Source organism: Papilio polytes, unplaced genomic scaffold, assembly GCF_000836215.1.
Source record: "Papilio polytes unplaced genomic scaffold, Ppol_1.0 DF824213.1, whole genome shotgun sequence".
In the NCBI taxonomy this organism is placed as follows: Eukaryota; Metazoa; Arthropoda; class Insecta; order Lepidoptera; family Papilionidae; genus Papilio; species Papilio polytes.
The window spans coordinates 2104-14647 of record NW_013524991.1 but is presented as its reverse complement, the minus strand read 5'-3'; the positions used below and the strand labels follow the sequence as shown (position 1 = coordinate 14647).

General features: G+C 41.4%; 2 protein-coding genes across 2 annotated transcripts in view; one reads left to right on the top strand and one right to left on the bottom strand.

Moving 5' to 3' along the window:
* Window positions 1–2911: 2911 nt before the first annotated feature.
* Window positions 2912–12544, top strand: part of LOC106110617 (mitoferrin-1) — a gene marked incomplete at its 3' end in the record, with an annotated part of 11730 nt that continues 2097 nt past the window's right edge. The window contains exons 1-2 of the mRNA XM_013292501.1: window positions 2912–3028; window positions 6389–6474. Of these exons, the coding sequence (XP_013147955.1) occupies window positions 2912–3028; window positions 6389–6474 (203 nt within the window). The remainder of the gene's footprint in view (window positions 3029–6388; window positions 6475–12544) is intronic.
* Window positions 4838–6354, bottom strand: LOC106110641 (general odorant-binding protein 69a-like). Its single transcript, XM_013292529.1, has one exon. The coding sequence runs from the start codon at window positions 5409–5411 to the stop codon at window positions 5001–5003; it is 411 nt and encodes a 136-aa protein (XP_013147983.1). The 5' UTR covers window positions 5412–6354; the 3' UTR covers window positions 4838–5000.

The window sequence follows — 12544 nt, the reverse complement described above, 5'->3', positions numbered from 1 at the left end:
GCAGTGGCGCCGCAACGAGCTCAAGCGACGCGCGCGCCTCTTCTAGCGTGTCCCTGGGCGTAGTCCTGGGCGTGGCCCTGGGCGGCGGCGCGGGGCGCGGCGAGGGAATTTCATCTATCTAATAATTCGGGTCTTCTAACGTTGTAAAGCGGCGGCAGAAGTTCGCAGTTTAAAATTGATTTAATCTGTCTAGTTGATAATCCGCTTACGCAAGCTATGATCTGTAAAGTTTTGGTTATTGTCGTTTGAAAAATATGTATTCGATGTAGAATGACAAAGCATGTAATTTGGGGAACAACATAAATAAATAGAAAATCGCAACAACTGTAAGAAGAGATAGGAATATTGCGAGGATCCCGAGCGTGCGAGCGAGACGGACGACAGCGACAGTATGATGATGCACCAAGCGTACTTGTCTGTACGTCGACTTATTTATTCGGCATAATTTTATATCTATGAATGTTAATATTTTTAATTTTATTCGAGGCAAGTTGTAGAGCCGCCCCCGCGCCCTCCCTCCGGGTGGCCATCTCCGACACTAACTAGAGCAGCTATTCTGTATTTATTGTATAGTTATACTCCGTGTAGGGCAGCTACTGTGAGGAGATCTACCGGTGAAGGGGGTGAGGGGGAGGCGCGCGGGGGACGAAGCTCCCTTTTATACATAATATAATTGTATTTAATTAATATATGAACGATATTATTGTAACTCTTCACATAATATTTAGTCTGTAAGTATGCGGTGTGATTTTTCCTCGTATTTAGATATATTGTACGGTTCATAGAACTGTCGGCCTGCACGAGGTGAGCTAGCGGCGGGTGAGGCGGCGACGCGCTCCCGCAGCCGCAGACACACTGTATAGATATCTTGCTAATCCTGCGCGGCGTGTGCGTGTCTGCCTGTCTGTGTGTGTGAGCGACGATGTTAATGTTTACTTTAGTGAGAACCAAATATATGAGTACTTTAAGAAAACATTATATTGTGTTAGATAAGTTGGGGTAACACTTGCGTACTATATCATAGTGTAAGTGCAGCTGTGCCGGCGGCCGATAGTTTTTTTTTATATTACTGATTGATTGAACGGCAATTAAAGAAATTTATTTAATAAGTAAATAGAGTGAAGCAGCAGAGCAGCGAGCGAGCCGGGGCGCGGCCGCACAATCACTACTTATTGTTTTTAATGTTATTTTAGCGATGCATTGCGAGTGGTCGGTGAGTGAATGTGCTCTGCAAGTGCCTCAGTTGTTACCATGTGTGTGTAAGTGTGTGTGTGTGTGTGTGTGTGAGTGTGTTATGTGCGTGGCGGCCATGCGGCCTGGCAGCGGATAGGATTCTATTTTAAATATAAATGTATATGCAACTTTATTTAAAACGACTCATCTGAGACTCATCGTTTAACAAATAGCACAGAATTGTGCTCATCGGCAAGCTGCCACGCTGACGCTGTAGCGCTAGCGTCGCTGACACTGGCCCTAGCGTCTCTGACACAGTGGCGCTAGCGTCGCTGACACAGTGCCGCTAGCGTCGCTGGCCGCTGTATGAGCGAGACGCGAGCGAGAGCGAGACATCGGTGATTTTATGTAAAGACTATGCTTTCGAAGTAATAAACATTGCATTTCCGACTACATTTCACTGTTGTTTTATTTGAATAACAGCCCACTTCAGCCAAATATATGCTTGTCTATTTATTTTACATCAAAATGCAATTTTGAAAACAAACCTGTACTTTGTACGAAAGATCATAACTCAATTATGAATGATGGATAATATTTTCAACATTTTCTTGTAAGAAAATAATTAAAAAATGGGATTTTTTAAGTTATTTTAGAGACCACTTAAAAGATCAATTAAAAATAATCTTGCCAGGTTAGGGTTAGGCAACCCGGTTACAACATGATTAAAATCATGATAACATAAAATGTAAATTTTTATCAGAAAATCTGATTAGGGAATGTTAGGAATGTATCTCTACCTATAATACGCGTTTGTATGTATATCATATGCATGCAATCATACTAATAATTGCGACATGGATGGATGGATGTTTGTTAACATTTTTAGCATACACGGCTGAACGGATTTCGATGAAATTTGGTATAGATGTAGAAGATATTCACTCACTTTGTTTTTTTAATTGTACATGAACGGATTTGCGGTTGATAGTTTGTTCTTTTTATAAATATAATACATTGGCAATACCTTTTATCAATAATTTTTTGTCATTGCAATACTGCAGAAAAGTCTTCTGTTACTTTGACGGCTAGATGACAGCCAAAGTGTTGCATGCTCGTTGTTGGTAATCTGGTATTAATATTTATTTATTGAGAGGTTTATGCTGGTTTTTGATTAGAAAAATCAACTATACGATTTTGTTTTAAAAGTAAATTTAGTAAGCTCCTCATTTTAATTTCCGTAAAAATCGAAAAACAAAAATTATTTATTAGCTTAATCTGCTTCACTATTTAGGTTTATGCGCTTAAACGCTTATACGAAACAAAGTACTTTGAAAACAATTTGCGATCTTGCCCTTTATTTACATTAAGTTTTGGCTAGAATAGATCTTACGCAATCGGCGTTGTGTCGCACGGTGTAAGAATGAGTGAAGTCGAAAGAGTGCAACCGTAGATAAGATAATGATAAGTGACGATAACATACGTAGCGTGAGTTGATAAGCACTAGCTTGCTAGGTTCTCTGAGACAACTGGCAACTCCGTCGTCGGCTGCCGCGCGTGCTAATCGTATCGCACCAGTGAATCAATTTTGATTGTTCGTTCTAAATTTTCGATGACTTAGTGACAAAAATAGTGTAGTAAAAATGACATTGGTAAATTGGTAAAGCAAACAAATCCCATATAAATTTAACCGTTTCTGTGTTTATTTCGTGCTTAGTGTCAGTATTAAGTGAGTATTATGAACTTTGAGGACTATGAAACCCTTCCAACCCAGAACTCTGTCACACATATGACAGCTGGAGCGATAGCGGGAGTGATGGAGCATTGCATAATGTACCCGCTCGACTCCGTCAAGGTGAGTGGCGGCCGGGAGCAGCCGGGCCGGCGCCTCATGCGCCGCGAGGCGAGGCCCTAACCTACGCGGCCCGATGGCACCTCAGTGCTTCGCGCGTTACAACACACTTTTCTTTTAGGGGTTATGTAAAGACCAATAAGACTCGTTTGTTTCCCTACTTCTCAGATCTAAAAACTTTTGTATTGACATTAGATGTCGTGTGAAACTGCTCCTGTTTTTAAACATTGACAGCTGTTTACTTTCTTCTCTATCATTCTGCTTTCACTTGAGTTTAGACCAAAATGTTGTTAGAATTTGTTGTTTTTATTTTTTCCCTTATGAAGGGATTGTCATTCATTCTTATGTGATTGCTAAACATTTTGGTTGTTTACATGTTCATTAAGTTATTCTTGATATTAATGCTGACATTGCTATAACTTGTTCAAGGTCTTGTATTCTTCAAGTTTTACTAAACAGTACACCTTGTTTTATTAATGTTATGTTGCAAATACATAAACAGTGGAGGAATCATCTTTAACATCCATTCTTTATTACTTTGTAATGAAAGTAATAAGACAAAATAGAAATTGCTTGTTTATTTGATGTCATTGTTATAAATAATTACATCAACAAATAGAAACTACACATCTTAGATTTAGTTATACTTGTGTGTTTGTTCTTTTGCATTATTTTTTTTACTGTTCACAACTGCAGGCAATGAGTGTATGAACAATAGTAAACAATTTAATTTTATAAAAGCTCCATTACATTAAAGTAAACTAAGTTTAAGTAGTCTAGGAAATTGATGCACATTTGTAGAATAGATTGCCCGGTCTAGTCCGGCATCCCTTGCAAACTGACATGTATAATTTAAAAACATACAACATATTTTATTTGTAATTGGTTGTATTAGAAAGTACTCTTTTGTAAAATAATTCAAACTGTAGAGGGTCTTTGGCAACAGTAGTGAGATAAATCTGATAGTTTTACATAGTCCTGCAAAACATATGTGTGATTACAGTTGCTTTGATATAGCTACAGAAGGAACATACATACAAATGCACTTAAATTAAAACATTTTTGCATACATGTAAAATAAATAAATATAAGTTTTGTCATTTTCATCACAAACATGTGCATACAATGCTGCCATTTACATACTAGCTTTTGCCCGCGACTTTGTCTGTGTGGTATTAAAAAATTAAAAGTAAGTAGCCTACGTGTTCTTCCAGACTATTGTCTAAATCTTTTTAATATTTAAATGCTATGCATTCAGCACTTTAGGCTACAAACATTAACAAACATCCATCCAACTAAACTTTCATATTTATATTAGTAATATTTACCACATAAATTAAGACACTTTTTCTAATTGAGCACAAAGCAAGCTTAGGACTTATTATCTATTTTTATTTGACAGAGGGAATTGTGTTAACAGATCCTGTCTTTGGTTTAAAAGAAGAAATATAAAAAGTTATTAATAAGTGTAGGTATTATATTTACAACTGAGGTGTGTAAGCATGATTGCACATTATTTTGGTTTGGTTCAAATATAATTCATTATTATAAGAGACATTCTAAGCCCTAACTTTTTATTAGTTTATTTGGCTTTAATTTAGGTGCATGATTTTTCCGGGCTTCACTGCTGGGCACAGCCACAAGCCTATAAGCCTAAGATAATAATGTCATGAGTATTTATTGCTGACTACTGCTCAATATTCTTTGGCCAACAACTAATTCTCAATTTTAGTCTCAAATTCTAAAATTATGTTTAGTGAGTTGTAAGTATTGTTGAATTTAAAAAGAAATACTTGTAGTGTATTATTTATGTATTATTTAAATAAATAATTTGAATACCATATTATTTAGTTTGGGGACATGTAATACAAGCAGTATATGATAATACACAATGTGTGCATTTTATTTGACTGTCATGTTGCTGTTTAATTTCAATGCGTATATTGTTTGGTTGAGTGATGCACGTCTCAGCGGGCTATATGAGGAAGTAGTCGGCCGGGTTGGCCTGCTGCCAGCATAACTGCGTGCGGTAGGCGGTGTCGCAGTCGTCAGCGCCGGCGCGCGACCCGCACGCTCGCAGCGCACCCTCATTCTTAGCGCGCATGTCGTCGGGCAGCATGGCCACCACCGCCTCCACATCCACGGCGCCCGCAGACATCATACCGGCCGTTTCCATCACGCACTTGATGTAGCACTTGAGCTTGTCGTCGGGCGGCAGCGCGGCACCGGCGTTAACCTCGTCCACGAGGCGCAGCTCGACACCGGTCTCTTCTGCGCACGACTCGCGCAGCATCCGCGCTAGCTCCGCCATCTCTTCGTCCAGAGCGAGCGCCGCCGCCAACAGCGCGGCCACCGAGCACAGCAACACTTGCCTCCTGATACACATTTCGTCGCCGCTCTGAGTAAAGGCCGGTAGACGCTCGGCCAGTTATATGTGGAGCCTCAATGTCACCACACTTCGCCGGACACGTCTTTTGTTAAATTGACGAAAAATTGTACATCGATAGGTTGTTATTAGAAGTCTTGTGTTTGTCATTTTTATATTATTGGCGAAGTCACGCCAGCAAATTGTCCGACAAATAAAATTATTAGGTTCATACTGGTTGTTAGTTGCGGAAACAATCTTGTTTGTTATTATGATAGATTTGTCTAATGTGTAATTTTCTTGCTATTATTTACGGTGTGAGGACGGGCAGCGGCTAGTGCCCGCCCGAGTTTTTTCATCACCAGGCCAGTGTTTTCACATAAACACTAGGAAGTCTGAGCTGGGATAAGATAATTCTATTTTTGCCGCTGGGGTCGAGTTCAAAGCTTGCCCCCCGATAGCGAATATTTGATTCAGCTCGACGTTGCCGCGACACCAATACTTATTAATATTTAAATGTCAGCTCTCTCAGTCGATGCACAAAATAACATGCAAATTTGAAATATTCATCGCATTCCAAACGAGCTCTTTCATTCTAACTCAGCAATGAACCGTTATTATTTTTATGTCCGAATACTAATGTTTACGGTGATGAAAATGATGGCGAGTAGGACAGACAAAAAAGACAACGGTAACAATAGTTACGATTTAGGGGACTTCACAAAGTAGTGTATTCCCGTAAAGACCGGCAACGCATAAGCGGTTCCCTTGGCATTGCGGAGTCCATAGGCGTTGGATCATATAATATTGGGACATCCCTTGCTTGTTTGTTCCCTTCTTCTATAATAAATATAATATGATAGAAAAGGAAAACTGTTCTTTAATCGTTGAGTTTAAATAATATTCGTGACTAGGTTGTATATCCGTATGTGAGGTGCAGGTGAGGAGGCAGGCGGGCAATGCACACCGCACGAGCTAACTGTGTTGTGTTGTTGCAGACGCGCATGCAGTCGCTCAGGTCGGCGCACAACGGCAGCATCCGCGAGACTCTGCGCTACATGGTGCAGCGCGAGGGCCTGCTCAGGTAACATAACATGTCACACACGACTTGATACACATGCATAAATAATGTCTAGCATATAAGAAAATACATCCCTACTTTTGGACAATACTAACGCCTCATGCATTGCATTGTTGCATTATGTTTATGCGTTATTCAGGTATTATAGCAAGAGTTTCACTAAAGACAACGATAGCATTGGTCTACCGGAACCTCGACACAAACATTCAGCGCGTCGCTACATCATGTTTGTGTGCGGCTCGCGTGTCGCAGCGTGTCGTGCCGCGGATGCGCCGATACTTCCGCCCAGTGAGCGGCCATCGCAGGCCACTGCCTGTTTTCATTTTCCTTATCCGCTTCTCAATATCACCATTACACATCAGGGGAACCCCATGAGCTCATAAGACACTTGTAGTAGAACATGTTATATCTATTACTTTTCAAAATTTATTTGTACCCCATCAGCTTGCTTGCCTCTAGATAGTTTATTTCGGAACTCATTCCGTGTAGATTTTGTTTTCACCTTTGATGTTAGCAGACGCGTGCGCGACGTCGGCGGCGCGTCCCCTACCCCTACCCCTAGCCAACAGACACGTGACATCGACTGCGACTCGGCCATCGATCGCGTCTCGTTTCCAGTTAAAATGTTTAATTATGTATTTATGGTATCAAATCCATAATCCGGAAATATGGCAAGTTCGTTAATTTGACATAGTTTTTTTCTGATAACTTCGATATACAAGACTATCGGTGCAAAGATTACTCGCCGTAATCTTTTATACTAACTCCGATAACCTTGAGCCTCGAGCGTGCCTAGCTGGCTCGGCGCGCCTGCCAGCACACCCCGTGCGCCCGCCAGCACGCTCGGTGCGCCCGCCAGCACGCCCGGCAAGCGAGTTCTCACCAAGTAGTGGTAATGCTGTTGAAGTATAGACATATTTGACGAGGTATTGACATGTCTGGTCGTTTGCTTTGGGAAGGGTGGCGTGCGGTTTGTTACATAAAAAAATTGACCTTGACCTTTTATCGCATAGGTGATATGGAGAATTTCTAATTACCGTTCTTGCCAAAATTTATTTGCCTGCACCACATTTTCTACAACGCTAGTTACGTTGTATATGTAACAATTCATAGGTAGCGATGATTTATTAAACATCGATGTGCGTGCCACGGCCACGACCAATCCTTGTTTGTATTTTGGTAATTACAATATTAATTGGCATGTCATGATGACTTCCTCGAGGCTTGAGGCTGCGGGCGCGGGCGGGGGCGGGGCGCGGGCTCGGGCGCGGCGCTATCGACCGCTATCGTCTTATCAGTGTACGTGAGGCTGCGGAAGAGTCGCCAACAACATGATAAGACAATTGAGCAGCCGCGAATTGTCCGCAGGTCAGCGAGTTATCACACCGCGCCGCCGACATTGCCACCAATGTGCAACTTTTGCATTTTACTGACAACGGATTTGTACATCGCCTTATTGCCTAATGTGATAACATTTTCTGATTATTAATTTTCATTATTAACAACTAAATCTTTTATTACCTCTCCACCGGCCGAGGTGCTGCCGGAACCGACTTTGTCACATACATGTGCCCTGCGAATAGTTTTTTTCTTGCCCATATTTAATCTACATAAACTATCTACTTTTAATAGTTGTAAATTCATGGTTCTGACGTAAAATGTTGTTGAATCACCATAATTTCGTAATAAAATAGCAGCGCTCAGGCGCGGGATTGTACCGCGGCTGCTGGTTGCTAGCTGACCTACCACAAAATGTATTTAAATAATTATAACTCGTAATTGCCGACGAATTAATTTGCAACAAGTTCCTAACTATTACTGGTCTATTTTGTGACTTGTACACAAACCATATGCTCATATATTATGACGCAGAATATCAATGTGGCGATAGAATTACAATTAGTAGACAATTAATTTTGTTGGAATGTCGGGATTCGCAACACGTAACGTAGCAATTAACTGTACTATTATATTAATATTATAAGTGTTCCAAGCATCGCGAGCTCGACTTATCGATTGCTATCTCGCGGTAAGTTTGATAAAGTAATTGAGCCACACTCGGTCGTATGTATGTAGGTATAGGCACGATTGACTGAACACTATTGTAACCGTGATTTAAGTCAATTTATTTTGTAGTAGGACGCAGACAACCCGTAAGGTATTGGGCGCTTCATAGTAAAAACGCTAACGAATGTGCGAGATGTCCGGTGATCCGTTGTCCGTGTGTACATACTCGTAGGTACTAGCGCACCGCAATCAAAGTATTGTCGGATGAGGTATTATTAGCTTTGTTGCTTTCGCGCTTATTGCAAGTAAAGGCGGACGTTGCATATCACATGTGCTACTCACAAACGACCGACACGATTGCATAGTACGTAATGTGTTTAGCATTGCGATTTCCCCGCTGTTGTGTCGTGTCGCGGCTGGCGGGCACAACATACATCCGCGTACACAGTCTGTTGCCTGCTACTGCTGTTACCTGAAGAACAACACTCCTTGAATGTTGGCTACATGTCACTTTGTTATTGGTTTCTCATTAAAAATAAATAATTGGTTAAACATTGATGTGCGACGTTTATTGACGCCCGCTTTAAGTATTAAAATAACGCGACGGAGCGTGGCCGCGGCGCGCATGCATAATTAATTGCACCGTAACACCGCGGGCCCCCTCGGCCGGGCTGTGACGTCACCGGCTGACGTCACCGCCCTCGACGACGAAGGATCCGTGTAGGGTCATGGTCGTAGGTTAGAATGGTGCGTGAGTGCAGCGGCGAACGCAAACAACACTCAGGATAACAAGTGGCGACGGTGGTTGATTGTTTAAAATTTTGCACAATAATATACAGATTTACGGTGTGGTAGTGAAACTTAGTTTACAAATTGTACATTTTTTTTTAATATAAGTCGTTACTAATCGTTAATCCAGCCAGACTGACACGACTCCTCGAAGAAGTATACATAGTTGCATCGCCAAAAACAGCCAGATCTCTTCCCAAGAATCTTCAGCTCACCGTCCCCAAAGACATTTCAGTGTAACATTTAACATTACAATTATGAGAATATGTAGCTATCGGTAGCAGTTGTTCAGTAGATAAAGTAATGTGTAATTAAACAAGTTGAAATTGTTCAAAGTTACTTTAAAAACATAATTAATTGGAGACTTGTAACAGAATGCGGTTATATTATCAGCAGTTGTCAGTGCGCACCATGTCGCCAGCCGCCGCGCCGCACACAAACACACACACACACACACATACCGCTCTAATCATATATACTACAATTATTTTTAAAGTAAAAACCACGTGATACGGCATATCTGACGTCCTAGCGCACAAACTTGAACTCAATGTAGCCTGTAACGGTATCGTTTGAACCAAAAAGTCTCAGTAGTCTTCTCTGCCCAAAATCATGCATCCAATTGATGGTCAACTTTCACATTTAGTTTATCCTACACCTCCGTATGTTAATGACGTGATTATGATTTAACTGTTAAAAAAAAACATGTAAAATTGTAGTGCCAGTGCGCGTTGATCAGCACGAACAAACACCCAGTCAAATTTCAGAGTTTCTGCTTAGTGGGTTAATGCTATTAATGTTATGCTATCCTTGCGAATATTTGTCAGTGCTGGCTCGGCGCTGGCGTGTGAACAAGACAGTTGCTTAGCCAAAACGCACAGGCCGCGCCGCACAGAAGCCGCGCGGCGCCTCGCGCTTTGTTTGCTCCGCACATCTTACGCAATCGTATGCTGTTTGTACTGACACCTTGATTGTCTAGAGCTAGAGAGATTACACTTCACTGATTAAACATGATTGCATTATTGATTTTTCTCATAAAATATTAGCTTAGTAAGCGTATGTAAATAAATGAGAATTATATTAAATGCAACGAACTAATAAGGAAAATGATTCTTCAATTAAAATTGTGACTGTACCATTTTATTAGTCTATTCAAATGACTTATGTTTCCTATCTGATGAGCTTCTAGGCTAAGATGTAGGTTTAGACAAAGCAACAGAACAGAGCTGTATCCGGCGTGTGTCTAATCAAAACTTCAAAGCAACGTCTATACTTCCGCATTCTAATTACGTGAAAAATACAATTCCTAAGCTAAATTTAGTTATGTGGTTAGAAGTGAGGTGTCTATCAGAGGTCTCGGCGCCCTTTGCTCTTCTCTCGATTCAGTTCTTTGTCAAGGCATGAGGCAGTGAGAGACGCTGAGATAATTACAGTGCACGAACATTGTCTCTGCTACTGATAACGATTCATGTCTCAGTTCTCGGTACAACAAACATTGCGCCTTTTCATATTAAAACTGTGTCGCTATCGTCTGTTTTATTACCGTCTTGTCCTAAATTGATGCTGACACGTTTCTGAAATGTGATACAAAGAGAATACATTGTTGATGAGGTGCAAGTGCATCAGGTTGCGAGACGCACTGCAGTGCCGGACTGCACACGCCACCGCTGCACCTTCAGTGATTACCCAGAACATCGCCCATTCGAATGTGGTTCATATTGTGAATGCAGGAAGTAGGTACACTGCTGCCTGTCTCATGTCTCACACCACAGTGCGCGTGTTGCTGGTACGACACACTTCTACAGTTTGATGTTACATTACACGTTGTTTACATTAGTAACTATTGTTGAGTGTTAGTATCGCACCATCCTTAGCACAGCATCTATGAAGTCTGTTTGTACAAAGTTGTGTATCGCGGCCGCGGGGATTCCCTGCGCAAGCGGCGCTCCACGTGTTACAGCTCCCAGCCGGGACGTGACGTCACTTCTCTTTTAATTAAACCATGGCTCATATGCATTTTATTATCAAGCCGCATGTCGTTGTAGCGCTAAATGGTACTTTGTCACTGATTATGGTGTCTACAAATATATTTTATTCGCTTCAGAATCTTGAAGTGGCGAAGATATTTAAACAAAACAGTCTGATATCATTATATATGATAACAGTTTACACACGTTTATAACTTGTAGAACACACTTCCAAGAATGAATAGCCTAGTTGGTGTTGCGTGCTGCAGTGTAACACAAGCGGTGCTCGATGAAAACTGCGACGTAACGCTGACAGGTAACAACCGCGGCCTGAGACCTTCGCAAGCGGACGCGCCGCCAATTGCTGATTTATAAAATTCAATTACATTGCAAATCATATGACTATTTAATTTAAATACATTACATTTATATAGAAATACAATATAAAAGCGACGGAACTCGCAAAACGAGATACATCATCATGACAGGCGTTAAGTATCTCGTTTTCCGGTCTGCGAATGATTAAAGTCCAATTCTCGTCTTTTCCCCTCAAACGATAGCTGTAGCGGAGTGCCTTAAGCTGTAGTGTTCCCACTCATAGTTAGGGTAAGACGCCACCCATCCCCTCCCACCCCCTCCCGACGCGGCCGCCGCACGTCGCGTGCAGCCTCAAGGTCACGCGGCATGTACCACAGGCACTCGTCAATAAACAAACGGAAATTAATGCATGCACATGTGCCGTATTAAAACGAATAAGTCTGCGCTAAATTAGAGTAAAAAATGCATTATTGTGTTTTTCTTTTCTTGTGAATAAAGCGATATTAAACGTTCGTGACTTAAATAGACAATCGTTTGGACAAACCGCGGTCGGCGGTGACTCAGCTCATTATCATCAGCTCATGCGTAAAAATGTAGTTGTCGGTAACGTCGGCTGTGTCTGCGGAAAGCCACTTGTAATATAAATGTATTGGTGAAGGAATCCTACCAATTCTAAACAAAGAGTCTCCGCGACTGCGATGCTCGCGTGCTGCGGTCGACCACAGCACGCAACCCGCGAATATAATAGACATAAGAGTTTATAGTATTGTTAAAACAGACCGCACGACCTATCGATATATCTATTGTATAACAGAACTAGGTTTTTATTTAGTCAGGAAATTATTACAGTTATAGGATAAAACTACTTTTAAAGAAAACATAATTTAACAGTTCAGTATGAAATGCACGACACTGAAAATTCACAAAGGGCACATCCGGGAGTCGTGGCGCCGTTCTTGACCTTGCGCCGAGTCTGCCGGCGACGGGGGGAA